The 20,185-nt window shown below is 32.1% G+C and overlaps 1 protein-coding gene across 1 annotated transcript; it reads right to left on the bottom strand.

Moving 5' to 3' along the window:
- Positions 1 to 11,482: 11,482 nt before the first annotated feature.
- LOC141695167 (rho GTPase-activating protein 2-like) lies at positions 11,483 to 14,999 on the bottom strand. Its single transcript, XM_074499431.1, has 4 exons — positions 14,546 to 14,999; positions 13,486 to 13,606; positions 13,058 to 13,408; positions 11,483 to 12,956 (listed from the first exon to the last, which is right to left on the bottom strand). The coding sequence occupies exons 1-4, from the start codon at positions 14,869 to 14,871 to the stop codon at positions 12,129 to 12,131; spliced, it is 1,626 nt and encodes a 541-aa protein (XP_074355532.1). The 5' UTR covers positions 14,872 to 14,999; the 3' UTR covers positions 11,483 to 12,128.
- Positions 15,000 to 20,185: the final 5,186 nt, after the last annotated feature.

Here is a 20,185-nt window from a genome sequence, read left to right as displayed (position 1 = left end):
AACTTATATGTTGTTACGTTAAATGTTGGTAACGAAGTACTTTTTTAAAATTATTTTGATTTTTTCGCTTTTTATTAATTTTTTAAAAAAATATATATTTTTAAATGTTAATCTAATTTAAAATTTATGAATTAAGATAATTATATTTAAAAATAATATATTTTATATTATTTAAGTAAAAAATTCTGATTTATAAGTAAAAATATTCAAATACTTATATAACTTTAAGTATTAATGTTTTTATCGCTTTTAAACCTCTTATTCTTTTTAAGTAATAGTTTACTTATTTTAAAATTTCTCAAACAGACACATAAACCGAGATTAAGAATACTTGAAAAATAAAAAGAATTTGTTTAGTCGAATAATCGCTTAAAAAATAGTTTTGGGACTTAAAAAGTGTGACTACTAGCGGTCAATAGTGTATAATAGTAATAATAAAAAATAAACTTACTCTTTCTTTTTGAAAATATTTCTATTGACCAACCCATCTCTCAATTAGTCGGGGGCTTGCGAGATCACCAGATACGAACTCGCTCGACTCGATTCATTTTAATTATTTAAAATGAGTAGATATTGGGCATAGATTTTGCCTTGTTTAATTAAACGTATTTAAACGAGTTGACTCGTTTAATTGAATGAGCCGACCCGACTTGACTTGGCTCGGCTGGACTTAGAATAATAAATAAGTCGATTTTGGTTGTAAATTTAGGTTCGATTAAGTGTAAAATTAAACGAGTTTGCTCTCCCGACTCATTGAAACCGGCTCGTTTAACTAAATGCGCTGGCTCGTTTAGCTAAATGAGCTGGCTCGACTCAACTGGGAATATTAAACGTGCCCAGTTCGGTTACAGATTTAGGTTCTATTAAGTGTAAAATTAAACGAATCGACTGACCCGATTTATTGAAATTGGCTCGTTTAGCTAAATGCACCCGCTCGACTCGACTCGTGAAATTAAACGAGTCGAGTTCGAGCAGAGATTTAAACTCGATTAGTTAAACAAGATGAATTGGCTAGGTTTGACTTGATTAAACTCGGTTCGAATTATGTCCGATTCAAAATTCGGCTCGTTTAATCCCAACTACAACCCTGGAGTATAATTTAAAAATTAGGCCACGAATAGATGTGATGATTCTGATGAAACGTTTAAATGAATCACTGATTTTATCCCTCCATGCATTCCAATGTAGGATTTTATTATATTTAACAAAAAGAAAAAAGTAGCGAGCTTTTTGTTGTAAATCTAAAGCTTTTGGAAAGAAAGCATTATAGTGGCTACTTATCCATCTACTTTTTCTTATTATAGGTGTAAAAATGTACACATGGTTCTATATACTATATTTGCCCAAAGAAATAATATTTTTAAGAACAATTAATTGTTGCATAAATAATAATTTTTTAATGTAATGCATTTGTAGTTGTTCCACTCGTACTCCCAAGATAACAACACGTTGTATATAGTCTTACGCATGTCATAAAAGGTCATAAGTTAACTTAAAGTGTTAGTTCATATAAGGTAGGGGTGTACGCGATTCAGATCGGATCGGTTTTCGGTAAAATTCGAATCAAACCGCGAAGAGCGGTTTTAAAAAATTGTCATCCGCAACCGCAAATGCGGGCGGTTAACCGCGTCATTTGCGGTTGCGAATTTGCGGTTATTGCGGATCGGTTTGCGGTTCAACCACTTATTTTAAAATAATTAATATTTTGTAAAAAAAGTAAATTCAGAATATTAATAAATTGAAGTTTAAGTTATGTGATAAATTATATTCAAAAATAAAATATAAACTAATGCTCCGTGTATAGTAAAGATATTAAAAACATACAAAAATGTGGAGACGAGAGAAAAGAAAAAAGAAAAGGATTAAAAAAATTACATTTTGATTATATTTTTCATTTGTTTGGTTATATCTCTTATAATAATTGTGAATTTTATGAACACAATCTTAACATTAACCTAAGATTAGTTGATAAATGTGTATATTTATTAATTTATATGATATCAACTACATTTTTGGAAATATATTTTATTATAAATATATGTTGCGGGTTGCGGTTGTGGTTGCAATTTTGCGATTTTCAAGAATTTAATACCGCATCCAAACCGCGAATGAGCGATTTTTAAAATTTAAATCCACAATAAACCCGCGTTTCGCGATTATCCGCAAATACGGTTCGGTTACGAGCGGTTGAGCGGTTGGATGCGTTTGAGCGGTTTACGTGTACATCCCTACTATAAGGTTGAATAAAAATGTCGGTAACATCAACCCTGATGATCTGCTAGTTGCAAAGTGATGATTTATTTTACGATTATTTAATATGATATCAGAGCTCGTAAGTTATTTAAAACACGTCTTGAATTTCAGTCCTCTTACAATTAAACTTTTTAAGTATGTTATCTATTTAGTAATCTTTTGAGTGTTTTTATTTTATTTTATCGGTTCGCTAATCATACAATTAAGAATGAATATTCAAATATTATAAAATTATCTTAAAATTTCCCTTCAACAAATACATTCGATATAATTTGAACAAAACTAATGTTGTAACAACAAATATTAGATTATATTTTTTTAAACAAATATAACATATAACTTAATAAATGAGTATATATTTTCATAAATTTTCGAGATAAGCGAAAATTGAATATATAGTGCCTGTTTGGCAAATCTTATAAGCCAGCTTATTGGTTTATAAGCCCGCAACAACTTATTGATGAGTGTTTGTCGACCCAATTTATAAGTTTAATTTATAACTTATAAGCTGATAAGTTGAATGTTAGTAATGACGTACTTTTTCTCAACTTATTTTCGTTTTCATTTATTTTATCAATTTTAGTTTTAAAATATATTTTTTTAAATGTTAATCAAATTTAAAATATAAGAATTAAGATAATATATTTAAAAATTATTTATTTTAGTTCATTTAAATAAAAAAATTAACTTATAAGTTAAATTATCCAAACAATTGTATAGCTTGTAAGCATTTGTCAACTTATCACTTATTATTCACTTATTTCATTTAAGTCATAAGTTACTTATTTTAAGATTTCCCAAACGGGCCCATAATTTCCGACATAATATAAATTCTTAATCAATTACTTAATGGCCCGTTTGAAAACTGAATTTAATTTGAAAATTCTGGATTTAATCAAATAAGCTAGCTGTTTGAAAATTTGGATTTAAATTTCATTTGAAATCCATGACATTCAAATATTAGTATAAACATGAGAATTTGAACTCACAACTTAAAACCTATCATTTAAAATCCGTCATTTAAAATGAAATGTAAACTCACGCTGCGATGATATTTTGTTAATGGTGAGGAGTCTAGAAGATCAAAAACAACAGGTAGCTCAATGTATGGCGGCAGCAAATCAATTCCACGACGTCTCTGAGTCTGAGAGTATAAATTGAACATGATGAATTTGGTGGGGGAAGTTGAAGTGGGAACAAGACCTAACATGCAACAGTGTATTATTAATGGAGATATGTACAAAATGACCTTAAAGAGATAACGACGAAATGAAGTGACCCACACGTTGTTTGTCAACACTCTCTCAACAGAGCCTCAACTTGTATTGGTGGCGAAAGCACCGTCCTAGTGTGACCGGTGAGTGTTGCAAATTTGCGGTTTCAGTTCAACAATGACACCTCATTGACCAACTTATCGGGTTTTTTTAATTTTTAATTTATAATATTATTTATTTATTTTATTTTACAAAAGAATATTATAGGACACTTTTATGAAGAAAAACTTGTTATTCATTACAAAAAATAGATTTTAATTAAGGGTGAAAACAAGTTGAATAGGTATGAACAGTAGTAAGGTCAGATTCGGTTCGAATTTATAAATAATTGTTCTGATTATGTCCAGATTCAAATTAAAATTTATAGTTTTTGCTCATATTCGACCCGAATTGGAATACCAATACTTGTATATAATTCGGTTCGACTTAATTATATACCGAATTACTCGTTTTTATATATTCGGATTTGAATTCGTCTAAAATAATACTAAAAAATTTAAGAATACTCGAATAAATAAGTACAAAACTAAAATGTGGTCATTTTATAGATATAATTTTAATAAATATATATGTATGACATGTAATATATATATATGTAATGAATATAATTAACAAAATCGAATCAAATATTTTTAATACATACATATTTAAGTATTCTGAAATTATTCGAACTATAGTACATAAATATGACGGAATATGAGAATGGTGAGATTCGACTCAATATTCCTTCGAATTTTAAAGTAGAATTCGAATTCACTCATTTTGTATATAAATACGAATTACATTGATTATTAGCAAGTTGGATCCGGATATTAGCAAGTCGAATCCGGGTTCGAACCCGGATTACTCGGATTCGTTTTCGGCCTTAATCTTAGTGTTTTCTTTAAAGTGACCCTCCTGAAACTGCAGCTATCTAGAAGGACCTAACAAGTTGATGAGTACAGTTATCCATCTACTTGTCCTTTTCTTTTTATTCTCTCACTTATTTTGTTTCTTGCTTTTATCTTGTCTCCTTAATTTTAGCTTGTATTTTTCATTGCCTATTTTATAAACTTCATACATATTTTTTATTTTTTGTTGAAAGAAATCTTTAAATATTTCTAACACCTAACACATGTTACTTTTTTTATTGATTGATTTTACCTTATATTTTTTTTTATTACAGTTTTACCAAATCAACGGTCACAAAAGAGTTTTCGCCCTGCGATCATGAAAACTATATGAAGCGGAAAAATTTAATACTAAAAACTGACATGACTTTAAAGGTAATTTTAGAGCATCTTCAACCCATCACACCGTGGCTTTATTTGGGAGTGTTGTTAAAAACTGTTGTATTGTGAGAAAAATTGCTGGTGGAAAAAGTGTTGTTAGGAAAATTAAATGACTGTTTGATAATTTTTTTAATTTATGCATATTTTGAGATATAATATATAAAAATAATATTTTTTAAAAGGTTTGATAGTGAAACTGATAGCTAATTTCTGTAAAAGCTAAAAACAGTTTTTTCCAAAAGTATGGGGGATATGTTTTTGTTAACAACAAGTTTTAGACCAAAAACGCTTTTTCAGGCAGCAGCAGCATTTGAAATTTACCAAATATTTTTCTGACAATTTTTCAGCAAAAAACTGTTGTAACTGTCTGCAACAGCAATACCAAACGGACCATATATTGGTGTAATTTTGACACCAAAATAGTCTAAAAACTACACTATTTTTAAATTCAAAAATCAACTCATCAATACTATATTTTATTCCAGTCTTGTACTATATATGTTATTTTATTACTAAAGTACAAAAGTAAAGTTAAAAGTAATAAAGTGGTTGAATACAAATGAAACAAATTTATTTTTAGTAAAAAAGTATATGTACAACATGCGAATACACACAAACTCTAAAAATTTGGTGATACCAAATTTGGTGTAACTTTTGGCGTCACACCAAAATAGTGTAATTTTTAGAATTGGGTTGGAGAGGAGTTTTATATCAAAATAATATAAAAGTACATTTTTAGAATTGTGTTTAATGGGTATGGTGGTAGGGACCAGGTTCCATCAAATAAGAGGCGTTTCATGTGAATTCTGAAGCTCCTGTAAGTATGTAACCCTTTATTTTGTACCACATCTACTACTACTTTTCAGGAGGGAAAAAAAATGTACTTTCCTTGTTTTTACCCTCTTCGTTTTACTTACTTACGTACACGTTTTTCTTTTATTTTCTTCTGTTCAATTGCTTTGTATAAGTCTCCACTAGGGGTGTACACCGTTTGGTCAACCCGACCAATCCAAACCGAACCGACCCTATTTCGGCCGATCCAAACCGATTTTTTTCAACCCGATATATAGTTGGGTTGAAAAAATGTCAACCCGATTTAATTGGTTTGGATATGGTTTTCGATAATTTTAAACCAATCCAACCCAACCCGATTAAAATATATATTTACATGCTAATAAGTTAATCTAAAATTATGTTTAGGCCATTTACATAGATCCATATATCTCTAACTCTAAATGTAACTTATAACCTCCGTGTTCATAGTTCATTTCGTAACAACAATAGATGTTTGATTAGTGTTATATTTTTTGCATTTATGATTCATTCCAATATTTAAAGCGTAAGCAATATTATTAGTATTTTTGATGTTGAAAATTAGATGCTTAAGACTATTTAATATGGAGGATTGTAATATTGTTTTGAACTATTTTCAAGTGTTTTAAACTTTGAAAACTTATGTTTTATTATAATTTTTATATTAATTTTGTATATTTAATAAACCGATCAAACCGAACCAAACCGAACAATACAAATTGGTTTGGGTTACAAATTTTAACGGTTTGGGTTGGTTTGAAATTTTGAAAACCCGAACTAATTGGGTTGGGTTGCTAAATTCTCCCAACCCGCCCAACCCGATCCGTGTACACCCCTAGTCTCCACTTTCATATGTTTGTGTTTAGTCTAGCCTTTTCAATCTTTCAGTTTCGGCGCTGAAATCAATTCAATTGAACAAATTAATCTACTTTGGGCGGAAAAGTAATTATTATCTTTTTTATATATACATAGCTAGTGTTCATTTTATAAGAAAATATAGAAGAGTCGATTATGTTAGTATGTTCATGTTCGGACACGGTGTACATCAGCACCGGTTCGATAGGTGAAAAGTATTTCTGTAACGGAAGAAAAAGAGGTAGAACTCATAAAATTTGAACGGAAATTTAGATATGGTGATTTTAAATCTTACCGCTGATATGATTTTAGATAGAATTGCTTGGAGACGACGTATTAAACTGACTGAGGGTTTGTCCGGTGACTCAAATGAACCAATAATAAAGTTAATAGTTAATAGTTCAAACGTCTTAAATTAAATATTTAATCAATTACTGGTTCTTTTTTAAATGCTGCCTCTGAAAACAGCACTCAGTTTCACTTTTTCTGTTGTTACTAATTGCCTTCTTTGTCATATATATAAAGTAAAAGAACACACACTTCCGGAATACATTTTAAAAATTAGGAAGTAGCCAAAACCCAAAAACACTAAAATTGACACCCACAAGGGTATTTATAAATAATAAATATACTAATAATTAAAAAATAATATCATTAAAGGGCAGCGATAGTGAGTTCAATCAAAACTCGACCCGAAATATTTTTAATATTGCACATCATTCTGAGCAAGAGTATTTAGGTCCTTAAAAAACGTTTTTAAGTGAAATACACGAGTATATTAAATTGTTAGCTCATTGTCGTCAAGAATTTGATTTCGAAATTAGGTGTACGTGAGTTTATTTAGCAAAAAAAATTGGCAGCTCATTTTAACAGGAATTGTTGGTGGGGTTGGATGTTACAAAATTAATTATAACGGTCTTTTTAATGGGCACACATTAGTTACTAATTTCAATAAAAATGAGCAATTTTTATTGGTGGTATTGATATGAATGCAAGAGGCCATTAACATTTATTATTCAATCTTCAATAAAAAGAGCTTATTTATATGAGAGTTAGGCTCTGTTTGGGATTACTGTTAAAAAATGTTGTGCTGTTAAAAAAAGTGCTGCTGGAAAAAGTGTTGTTGTAAAAATCAGATGACTATTTGGTAATTTTTTTGAGGCGTATATGTTTTGATGCAAAAAAATTAAAATAATGATACTTTTGGTAAGGTTTGATGGTGAAATCAGCATCTGCTTTCCGCAACAGCTGAAAAGCAGTTTTTTCTAAAAGTATGGGGGAACTTGCTTTGTCTAACAGCAGCTTTTAAGCCAAAAATACTTTTCAGAAAAACAGTTTTTAAATTTTACCAAACAGTTTTTTAACTGCTTTTCAGTGAAAAGCTGCTGTTGCTGTCTGCAACAGCAATACCAAACACAACCTTAATGACTATTGTGTGCTTTTGGGCACACCATAAAAAAATCCCTAATTATAATTAGCCGTCAGGGTCATGTAAATTGTAAAAAACAGTATAAGCCACCAGAAGGAATATACATATTGTAAAAAAGTACAAAAAAGAATAATGAAAAACCCCCACCGGCCATCTCATCTGAAAATAGTAGTCGTCAATAACTTGAATGAATGATTGTGTGTCTCCAATGCATCAAAGAATTTTGTTCATCATTTCTTTTCTCGAATTATTATGTTATTCATTATTAATCTGACATGAGTACATGACACACGTTAAAATATTATGATTTTCAATTGCATATTCTATTCTCACCACACTTGGATTATATGTTCTTCAATTTAAGTGAATTATGGTGGGCAAACTTTATCCGTATTTATTGGTCGAAATTTAAAATTTGTAATATTATGAGCTTTTTTTTATTTTCAAAATAGCTAAAAAATATTTTATTTTTCTCTAAAAAAAGTCACCGACTCACTCTTATCTTATCTCGGGCTGTAATTTAACTCATGCGGTTCGCGAGCTTGCCTGCCTCGAACTTGTTTAAGTGGGTTTCACTCGACTCGTTTAGTTAAAAGAGACAAGTTCGGGTAAAGATTCCGGCTCCGTTTAATTAAATGAGTCGGTTTGACTTAATTCGTAAAATTAATTGAGCCGGGTTCGGTAGAGATTTTGACCCGATTAAGTATAAAATTGAATAAGTTGAGTTCGGGTAGATGTTTAGACTCGATAAGTTAAACGATACATTTTAGCTCGACTTAATTAACCTTGGTTTGAATTACACCGGGCTCGAAATTCGGCTAGTTCACCCCCGATTAGAACCCTACTCTTAAGTCTTACCACAATTTTTGAAGATTAAAACAGATATCTTGACATCATAGTCATTTTCTACCAATATATTGTAATATATTAAGGAAATATAAAAATTTATGAAATATTTTGCTGACTTTAAAATTAAAAAAATATAGAAAAGAGCTAGTTTTACAAAACGAGCTAGCTGGTGAGTAGGAGGTTTATTCAATTTGCACCACCCGTGCTAACAAAAACAAATCAAGTATGATTTGCTTCTAGAATCTAGATAGACTACGTGGATCACATATATATCGTCTTGTCTCTTTCTGTTATTTGGGTAAAGTGATTATCTTGTTTATTTCCCCATTTATATTTTTGTCACAGAATAAATAAATAAATAACTGCTTCATTTAACATGATTGATGGGCTAATATTATATAATATTATATTCAGCCCTCATCTAGAAGATAGACAACCTAGCACATGCTTATGCACCCCCATACACATCTATGCTTTAAAATAGTCCCCATTTTTGAAAGTATAAAAGGATGGCTACACAAGTAGAATGAAGTGTCAAACAAACCATCTTCATATTTCCACCTCCAACCTTTTCATTCTTATACATTTATACACATGGTTTCGGAACGACGGTAACACCCCAGTCCGACATCGAGGAGATTGATATTTTTTGTTCAGTATATAACCAAGAGGTTACAGCAATATATAGTTCTTTGTTGGTTGTTGATCATAGAAATGAATTGGAAGAATTTGCATGGTTTGATTGATATATCTCCTTTCTTGCTATTTGAGTCTACTGGGGATTCCGAAAAGGATTCGGAAATAAATATGTACTCAGTTGATAATAATAACATGGAGGTAAGTTATGGTAATGAGGTTGATGATGCTCTATCTTGCTGCTCCGATCCTCCTGAGATTTTTAAAAATGATCGCGGTGATTGTTTTAAAGAATACTTAAATGGCAAGAAAAGCGATCAAGAACGCATGCATGGTCATGAATATAATCCCAAGTATAGGGATCGGTATGATTACGATGAAGATGAAGACGACGAAGATGATGGTGCCATTAATCAGTACTGTAAAAGTAGCAAAAAAGGATGTGTGTTTTCAAGAACATTGAAGAAGAGCAAGGGATGTGTTGATTCTAAAATGGAGCCAATTAAGAAAGAAGATAAAGATAAGTTGTTTTGGGATACATGTTTAGCTTCTTGATTGATGCCTTCTTAGTATTTTATGAGCAGAAAAACTCATAAGATTCTTAGTTTCACTTGATTCAGTCTGAAGTTTCCCCTGGTTCTTCAAGTTAGCAAGTAGTTTGTTTGTGTTTAAATTCATTGGTTTGATGAAGTCATTTGTCATCGCTGTGACTTCACAAACAAGAAGTTGTACATATATTTATACAACAGTTATGTGTTGATATCATCTTAAAATATCTATCGAATCAACGTTTTGAGTTTTGACTTATATAATCATGGCACGTGGTTCCATGTGATGATCGTTACGGCGTAAAAAAGCGGAAATGATGAAAATTTAAAATATTGAAGTTGTATGATAAAGATAGGTACAATTTTTGTATTCACATAAAAAATCAAAAATTAATTACTGCTCGTTACTAATTATAATAAAGACGGTTAAATATGCTATTACGATCATCTGCCGAGATCTGGACCCGTAAGTTATAATTCGGAAAGAACAAAATAGTTAAATGATAAGTCTGAAATCAAATTTTGAAGTTCACCTGCTTCTTATGAAACTATGCTGTCATTTCTCATTGTTCACCTGCCCCTCGTGGGATTATAAATATACATCAGATATATAGGCTGTACAGAAATCTATTTTGAATTATAGTACAAGTCGTTAAAATACTGCAGTCTTCTTTGACATTCCTTCGTTCTAGTAGTGATTCCAATTGTTTACGTGAAGTGTCCGGAACGCATTAAGGTGCATAAATGTATAGTTATGTAATTTATTTTTATAATTTTTTTTTGAATATTTTAATTTTTATTCAGAAAAAAAAATTATAAAAAAAATATAGAACTATACTCCCTCCATCCCATTTTAGTTGTCATCTTTGGATTTGTGCCGGTCAAGTTGACTTAAATTTGACCGAAATTTATTAATAATTTATAATTGAACAAAATAAAAAAATTACATCACCGGAAAGTAGATTTAATCTACTTTAATATATAATTTTTAGTTTTTAAAATAATATAAGAGTATTGTTTAATCTTTGGTCAAAAATTGGTCAATTTTACTTTTATAAAAAAAATGTGACAACTAAAATGGGATGAAGAGAGTACCGAACACTCTCTCAAAAATGTAACACATGGAGTATTACAGAGTTTGTAGTGGGTAGATTAAACGTCAAGATCTTATGCATTATGAGTATTATTCGAGACAGCTAGAGAAGGTAGATTAAATGTTCGGGAAAACAATTTAGAAGACCCGGAACTGAAAAACTATATCATAAGAAACTTTTCACTGATTTTCTTTAAGAAAACTGGATCGTCGATTAAAATTCCAACTGGTTTTTTAAGGTCGGCAGGTTAGTCCTCCATGATCCCGCCAATGTAATGTTCTCTATGCATGTTATCTGAAAATGGAATTCTTATACGAAGATTATAGATTAATAGATAAATAATTATGTCTCCTTTTGAACATAAAAGCAGAAGAAGCTCAGATTGCCTAACAAAATGTTAATGCAGTGGTTGAGCTCGTGTCTCCTTGGTGGAGGTCACGAGATCAATCTTTCTAGGAGCTCACATGGCAGAAATTTTGTGCATCACTCACGAAACTTACTTGGGTTCTAGTACTTGCAAAAGGAACATAATATGGATATTTATTTGTTTGATTTTTCCTGCTGCTGGCTGAAAATCCAAATGTTAAGCACATCAAACAAGCTCAGAGAGGTAACTCACATTACAACTCAACGACACGGCCTGAGGACAAAGCATGATGCGAAAGCGCACAATGAAGGTGGACCTAGGAGGATGCATAGTAGCTGCAGGTTGGTATCGCAGCAGTTTGATGTCAAACTGCTATAGAAGTCTTTTTCAAGCACAAGCAAGAGAGAACTTTTGCAAACAAATCATTCAAATATAAAAATGTCACTTGTACAGATAAATAAATGATCTTGTTTTTTTCATCTACCAGTCGTGGTATCTTTTGGATACGATACCCGATCTGCAACATCTGAGGTTAGAATTTTACTGCTAGTGAGAACAGACTGCAAATGGTTCAGCCTAAAACTGAAGCTAAACAACAAAGATTCACAAAGCACACACTTCACTCCTAATTGATCTTATCAGAGATTGAGAACATGCAACAAAAGGTTCAGCCCCCAGCTGAACAAACACCAAAAGCAAACAATTCCTAAGCACAGATGATAATTTTATTACTTCAGACTCACAAAGGCAAAGGCAAACTCAAATCCGCCAGCTTGTCTACCTTGTTCACATCACTGGTAATTTCACCGATTTCTGATGTACTCTGGTTAACTTTGAACTCGTTAATATCTACCGAACTCAACCCTAGGACTTCTTCACCAGTTGTAGTCAAATGAGTACTAAGACTTGTTTCTTGCAAATCTCTTAATTCTTCACAAGGGCTATTTCTTGTGTTTTCATTGTCATCATCAACTTGTTTCAGAAAACACTTCTCTGACTCACAAAGCAACTCACTTTCATCTCCATTCTCACTATTAGTGTGGTAATCAAGTAATCCGGTATGGTTTGAGGGAGACCCTCCCAGTTCACAGCTGTTCCTTGTGTTTTCTTTGTCACCATCAACTTGTTCCAAAAAGCACTTTTCTGTTTCACAAATTGATTCGATATCATCCTTGTTCTCAGTATCAGTGTTGTAATCAACTTGTTCAGTATGGCTTGAGGGGGATCCTCTGAGTTCAAAACTGTTTTTTGTGTTTTCTTTGTCATCATCATCTTGTTCCGAAAAACACTTTTCTTTCTCACAGACCGACTCAATTTCCTCTTCAATCTCACTGTCAGTATTATAATCAATTTGTTCTGCATGGACTGAAGGAGATGCTCGGAGTTCACAGCTGGTGTTTTCGTAATCGGTCAGCCTATCAGAAGAATAGTTTGAAGTAGGCGAATAATTAGTTAGCGAATCTCCTGTTGAAGCTTCATCACGCTCTTGTATTGTTCTCATTATCAGGGTTTTGAGCAAGTTCATTACTTGAACTGCATGCATCAGGGCTGTCAAAGGATCAGACATCTGATCCAACAAAACACAATAAAGTTAAAGATCTAATACAAGTTTAATTTGGTTAACAACACAAGTTAGTTGAAAAACTTTATATACTCATTATGACTTACTTGAGTCATGTTTGGGGCAAAAACCATTGCAATGTTCCGAGCATTCATTTTGTTGGCATCTTCGTGCTCAACGACATCAGCCATGAGATCAATTGCCCAGTTGAGTAGTGCTCTCTCAGTTGGTTTTAGTTGTTTTACAAGCTCAGTGGAATCCTCCTCCGTAGTGCACTGCAGTACCTCTTCAGGCGAAATTCCATCTAAAATACCAGAAGGAAGCTCCCTAAACCAGGCCTTTATAAGACCTGCTAGGCAGTGAACATCAATGTCTTGCGGCACAATGCCTCTGTTTAACTGTTCCCTCACATGTTCCTCTTTGCTATTCTCTGGATTAATACGGAAAATTCCTTCCGACTACAAAATGAATGAAGCAATTAGAGACTGACTTTCTTTCGGATTATTACATAGAGTAAAATAAATAATGATATTACCTTTAAGCCTCCTTGTGAATATAATCTCTCCTGCATTAGCAATAGTATTGTAGGAACACTGTTCCCTCTTGAGTCATATGAGCATTGCATTGATTCAGCCGAGACGCCAAAGACACTAACACTGCAAAAATATTAATACTTTAGCATCCACACACTAACAGAGGACAGGTGATAGGATACACAGAACATAGAGAGGCAAATAATGACTCCAAGCTATTAAATTTGCAAGCTAAATTATCAGGGAGGACTAGAACAAAGCCCTTTTGAAGATTTACATGCTACTTACTATGCAAAATCTAATTCTGCAACAGGTAATGGCGCACAAGAACTTAACGGAAGCGTCACGTGTGAGTAGAAGAGTGTGATACAATAGCCATTAATGCGACAAATGGACTCAGATAGCCCACTGGTTCAGTGGTAGTGCAGTGTATAACTCCTTTTACCACAAACCTTAGAATGCTGATCACAGTAATCAAACAATTATAAGCCTTTTCAAGTCTACTATTTCTTGGTCAATTGACTTCAGGTGTACTGAGTGAATAGTAAAAGAGAGGACTTTCGGTTTTGACTATGAGTTGCTTTAAATCACAACTGGCTTAACACAAACATCCCTTTTAAACCTAATGTCAACCAAATCAATACACTCAAAAAATCACACAGCTAATGTGATTCTTATCTTCTTTAACCACATTTGTATTGTATTGTATGCTAAGTATATCAGAAAGACAGTTTTTTCCAACTATTAGACAATCACACAACTCCCAAAAATTTAACAAATAATCTAAAAACATCACAACTCAAATACCAACTGAAATCTAACTTCAATCAAGCTAGCAAAACAAACACGCACCCGCAATTTAACCTTACTAATTTAAACAGATCTAAAGGTTCAATCTTTATCCCTTTTCTTGGACATGGTAGAACATATATAGCTACAATTCAGTATTGCAAATTATCACTTGAACCCACATCAAGATTTACAATTCTAAGCATACCCAAAACAAGAATTTAATTTTTTTGAACCAAAAAAAAATCTTGAAATTTGAGGAAAAAATGAGACCTGGCACTGGGGGCTTTACAGGGGATTTCAACTTGAAACTCAACAGGAAGACCGAGAAAGCCATGAAATCTATCAAAAGTAACATGGGTCAAATGTTGAACATTTGTAGGCCATCCAATCTCAAAAGATGAAGAATCAAACGCAGCTTCTCCACCCTCTTGACTTGATAATTTACAAGAAGAAAACATGGATTTTCTCAATGCATCAAGAAGTAAATTCACTAGTGATAACTGATTTTGTTGCTCTTCAGCTTCAGTTGTAGCTTTTCTTGATATCTTCCCAACACCACATCCACCTCCCTTTGTTAACACCACCATTCCTGTCATCTCTCTCTCTCCCACTCAAATCTCTCTCTCTCTCTCTCTCCCTCCCTCCCTCAAATCTCTCTCTCTCTCTCTCTCTCTCTCTCTCTCTCTCTCTCTCTCTCTCTCTCTCTCCCTCTCTCCCTCTCTCTCTCTCTCCCCTCTCGCACTCTCTCTCTCTCTCTGTCTGTCTCTCTCTCTCTCTTTCTGTGTGTGTGTCTGTCTTGAGTGTATTAATGAAAAGAGGGTGTGGGGTTTCAGTTTTGAAGGGGTAAGTTTAAAGTTCAAACGGCCACTTCATTTCAAATTTGGTACTTCTCCTTGCCGTTTATTGCTTTTAGGACTACCGGATGAAAAAACATATATTTTAATAAATTTAAATCATTGAACTAAAATTGTATACATAGGCTTTCTATAAAATTCAAATTTATAAGTGTAATACATTGACACTGAGCATCCAGCAGAGACAAGCTACATAAACATAAGGATTTATCTTAGGGGTTAGTTTTTTCGAGCTTTGATACTTCTAATTTCAATAATTAATCCTCATATTTAGTACAAAAATTTGCCATTCACGTACGTTAAACATATTTGTGTAAAAGATATGATTAGGTTGCCAACTCTGAATCACGTATGCTTTTCTTGTTTTAATCTTATGTTTTTATAAATTATGAATCACGTATGCTTTTCTTGTTTTAATCTTATGTTTTTATAAATTATTTATTTACGTTGGCACAAATGTAGATAGTTCATATGATTTGTATTGTTTTGCCATGCATGTAAGTCTTAATATTTTTTATATTATGTATTCTTTTTTTGGTGTTGATTATATTTCAATTTTTTATATTTGGTGTTAATTGGTGATATGTGCTCCTTGATATTCTCGCCGAGTTGTTATTAAACCCTAGTTTTTGATCTTCCATAATCAGAATCTTAACTGTGTTCTTGATATTCTCTCAGAGTTGTTAATAAACCCTAGTGTTTGATCTTTCAAATTCCTAATCTCAATGTGTAGTAAATATTTTTGGAGATTTATTTTTAAAATAATATTTAAAATTATTTTTGTATAAATTATACTAACCATTATTTCTATAAATATTTCAATACTTTCGATTTAGATTTGTAACATTTAATATAATTAGTTTGATTATTTAGTCTTTGCAAGTTTGTGGAAAGTATTAATTTTAGTAATTATGAGTTGTATCCTTCAAATTTGAAATTGAATTCTTTCCAAATATGATTTAGATAAACGAGTTGTTTAGTGTATATACATTTGACTTTTATTAAATAGGATCTTTTAAATATGATTATGAGGTGTACGGTATTAATGACTAATTATTGATTACCTTTTTATTAGTATTAGATGGAATCTCTAATTATAAGTTACCTTTTTAAACTTTAGATTTTATATTCATAATTTGAACTCTCTTTAAATAGTTATTTTAATTATGTGTTATCTTTTTGTTTAAAGAAATATTTGTATATTTATTGGGGATCATGATTGATGACTTTGTGCCTTAATTTAAAAGAAAATTTTTACCATTTTTGGAGGCCATGATTGATGGTATTTTTGTCTTTTATGTCGTTTGGCGTCTTTGTCTTTTTATGTGACTAATAAATAGTTAAAATATCTAATTTTGTTCTAGCCAGAGGACTTTAATTGTCTTTTATTATTGTCATAATTGCTGATATTTGTTTGTCCATTGTTAAAATATAAATTTTAAACGATTTTACATTATTTTTTAATTCTTTAATTCAAATTTTAAAATTATGCAATACATTTTTATAACTTTTATTCTTAATTATTTGTGTCCCGGACCATAAAAGATGGTTTTGCTACCTTGAAGAGGTTTTGTGCCATTAGTGGTTTGTTATTGTATCTTTTATGGGTGGCTTATTGATGACATAATTTTGGCCTTTAAAGACAATCGTGTGCCAATTTGTTGGCTTTTTGTGTCTAACTAAAGATTTTCTTTGGTTAGATTACACGTTTTGAGTAAATATTTATTTTTTTATTGTAGCTAACCCGCAGCCGCTACCCTTCGGATACGCACTGGGTATTATTTTTTTCTTTTCTTTTATTTTAAAATATTCTTCTTATTTATTTTGTTCTCATTTTCAGGATGTTTGAAAAATAGAAATGAGTGTTCTATTATAAGACAATAAAGTAATAAGCTACAATGGAACTCGTAGTACAAGACAATCTTGCTATAATTTTGATGATATGGTGTTTTCTCGATAATCGGAAGAGTTTCAGATTTTAAAGCACAATCATATAGCCAAGAATTTCGGAGTACAATGCAACTTAACCATAAATTTTGATGACACGGGCGATTTTTACCTCTATCGGAAGGCACTAGTTTTTTACTAGTTGTGTATAAAATGTTCTTTGATGAAGGCACTTTTTTTCCTCCGTGAGCCTTTTTTCTCATTGGGTTTTACTCTTGGAGATTTTAACGAGGCCTTTTTGTGGGTAATCTCTTCAGACACTGAGGTATTATTATCTAAATTTCTGGGGACATTTTTGCATGACCTTCGGTTAGATGATAAGTACTTTCTGAATGAAAGAAATGCCCTGTTTTTGTTCATTATATTATGTATACAATTTATTAATGAATATGTTAGGTCACACTTTCACTGTAGAGGGGGTGAATACAGTGTTTATTACAATCAAATCAAACTTCAAGAACTTATGTAACAGAAAACAAACTTTATTGAAACAATAAACTCTGTTACAATCTGGAACTGTTATCTCTCAATGATGAACAAAAAATCACGAGAGCTGCTAGGGTTACAGTAAATAATATTCTCGATAATGATAACACTTCTAGTGTAAACCCTATGTCTGTGTTTATATATTACACAGTTACAAGATAATCGCTAATTGATATGGAATATAATTCTGCTTCCTAATATATATCAATCAGATATCTTTTATTCCAAGTATTCCATTCTTTATGGAATTCCTGCTTCATGCATATCTCTTCTTATGTTTATCTTGATATTCTTAACTTTAATCAGCTACTGTCCTTATCTGATCGTCCTTCAACACTTAAGTTCCGATATCTATCTCCTGATGCTTATCTCCTGATAACATAAGTACTGATATCCCTTAAGTCCTGACTTCCAGTATAAGTACTGATCAACAGTTAAGTACTGATTTGTCCTGTTCAAATAAGATCTGAAATCTAAACATAAAACATATTAGCCATGACATTATCAAATATATCTAACAATCTCCCCCAACTTGTAAATTAGCAAAATATACAAGTTTAACAGATATTTGATGATGTCAAAAACATTTAGTACAAATGCATGAGAATTAGACAAGATAACTACAACTTACAGTCCTTAAAGCTTTTACCAATTCAACTTCTGATAACAACTTTAGTCTGTATACACATCAGAATTTAAGCAGTTGTAGATCTTCGACTTGGCTTCATCATTTTCTGATCTCTCTGATGTCAGGAGTTGTTCTGAGATAATTCTTCAACAAACATTTCTCAGCATATCTGAGTTCATCAATCATTCTCCGTTTGACATCTTTAAGCTCTGCAGTATCTTCACCAGTTTGAAATATTGCAGCTCTGAGATCATTAATCTTTGCTTTTCTCAACTCCTGATCTAGTCTTATGACATAAGCTTTGTCAGACTCTAGATTAAATTCAAGCCCCTTAATACCAAGATATGTTCTGATCTGTGCAGTATTAGGCTTCATATCAACAATATCACCATTGTGATTTCTGTACTTTGGAACATATATGCTGTCAGACTTAACAGAATAAAGTCTTTTCTGTCTCTGAATCTGTTCTTTCAAATAGTTTGCAGCAGTCCCTGTCAATCTGTCATCCACTTGAAGTAAGAATAATACATGCTCCAATTCTTCAAAATACTTCAATGGAATGACATTTTGTCTTATATGATAAACCCTACCATCTGTCATGAAATACAACAAGATGTGTTCCTTCAAGTAGGTATGGTAAACCATTTGTACAGATTCCAATTGATTCAATCTTTCAGGAGTTGCTCCAATACCTGGTTCACTCAAGGAAGTTGGATCATTGGTAGTGTTGTGTACTCTTCTTTCATCAGCACTTCCCAATCCAGTTTTATCTCTTGCTTCCTTTCCAGTAACTACTCTAGCTTCAAAACGACTTGCAGTAGTCTTCAAAGGTTGAGTTTGTTTTGCTTTAGTGAATCCTGGTAGGAGTGTTTTTGATCTTCCTTCTGATATCAAGTTAACTTGAGCTGTGTCAGAGGTTACTTGCTTCTTTTGAATATCAGAACTTTTAATTTCTTGACTCTGAACAACTTGAGCTGTGTCACAGGTTGTTTTAAGAACTTTTCTTGAAGTGAGAGCAAGATTATCTTTGTCATCAGTAATTTCTTCATCTTCAGGAGGTACATAAACTTTAACAGGTTCACCAACCTTTTCTTTACCCTTGGATCTTGGATCTATCTTTGGTTGTGATTTAGCAAATGTTGCTTCAGTTTGTGCCTTTTCTTTAATCACAATGCCTTTAAGTTTTGGAAGTGACTTTTTACCAGAAGCTTCAGATTTAGATGTGGCTTTCTTTGATTTAAGTCCAGCTTCTTCTTCCTTTAAACTTTCCAAGTCCATTCCTGGATTTTCTTGAAGAAATAACTGTCTTGACATTTCTTCATCAAGATCTAGAAGTTCATCAGAATTTATTCTTTTACCAGTATCAGAACTTATTCTCTTCTCAGTATCAGAACTTATCCTGTGACTTGCAATTTCAGCATTTCTTGATGAGAATCTTTTACCTTGACTATGACCTCCACCCATTCCAGAGTTTCCTTGGTCATCTTTTTCATCATCCTTTCCTTGCAGTGTCTTGTCATCCTTGCATTTGGACTTAATCACTTTCTCCCCCTTTTTGGCATCAGCAGGAAGTAGAAGAGAGATAAGCAATTCCACTGAAGATTGGATTTCAGTCAGTTGTGATTGCTGAGAAGCTTGATTTTGCAGAATTTCATCAATCTGTGCTTGTTGACGATCTTGAGTCTTCTCAATATAAGCAATCCTGTCCATAGATGGTTGAAAGAACTTTTTCTTATCAAGTTTCCAAACTTGTTCTTGTTTGATAAAGTTCTCCTGAATCTTGTATATTTCTGCATGAGTAGTTGAATGAAGACCTTGTAGATGTTTAGTACTCAATGCAGTGACACGAAGCTGAGTTTTGAAATCATCAGAATTTAACATTTCATCAGCTTTAGTCAAGTGCTCAGTAAGATGTAACGCAGATGGAATACATGAGACTGAGTTCCATTCCTTAGTCCACTCCTGTCCTGCAGGAGTTTCACTCCAAGGCACTGG

Source organism: Apium graveolens, chromosome 11 (genome assembly GCF_009905375.1).
Source record: "Apium graveolens cultivar Ventura chromosome 11, ASM990537v1, whole genome shotgun sequence".
Taxonomy (NCBI): Eukaryota; Viridiplantae; Streptophyta; class Magnoliopsida; order Apiales; family Apiaceae; genus Apium; species Apium graveolens.
Note: the sequence above shows the minus strand (reverse complement) of the source record. Positions and strands in the feature narration are given on the sequence as shown.

Excerpts from the sequence above, each read along its gene's own strand:
- LOC141695167 (XM_074499431.1), bottom strand. The coding sequence starts at position 14,871 with ATGACAGGAATGGTGGTGTTAACAAAGGGAGGTGGATGTGGTGTTGGG. Across the intron at positions 13,607-14,545 it reads TGTAAAGCCCCCAGTGCCAG|TGTTAGTGTCTTTGGCGTCT; the intron begins GTCTCATTTTTT and ends ATATTTTTGCAG. Across the intron at positions 13,409-13,485 it reads ATTCACAAGGAGGCTTAAAG|TCGGAAGGAATTTTCCGTAT; the intron begins GTAATATCATTA and ends TTCATTTTGTAG.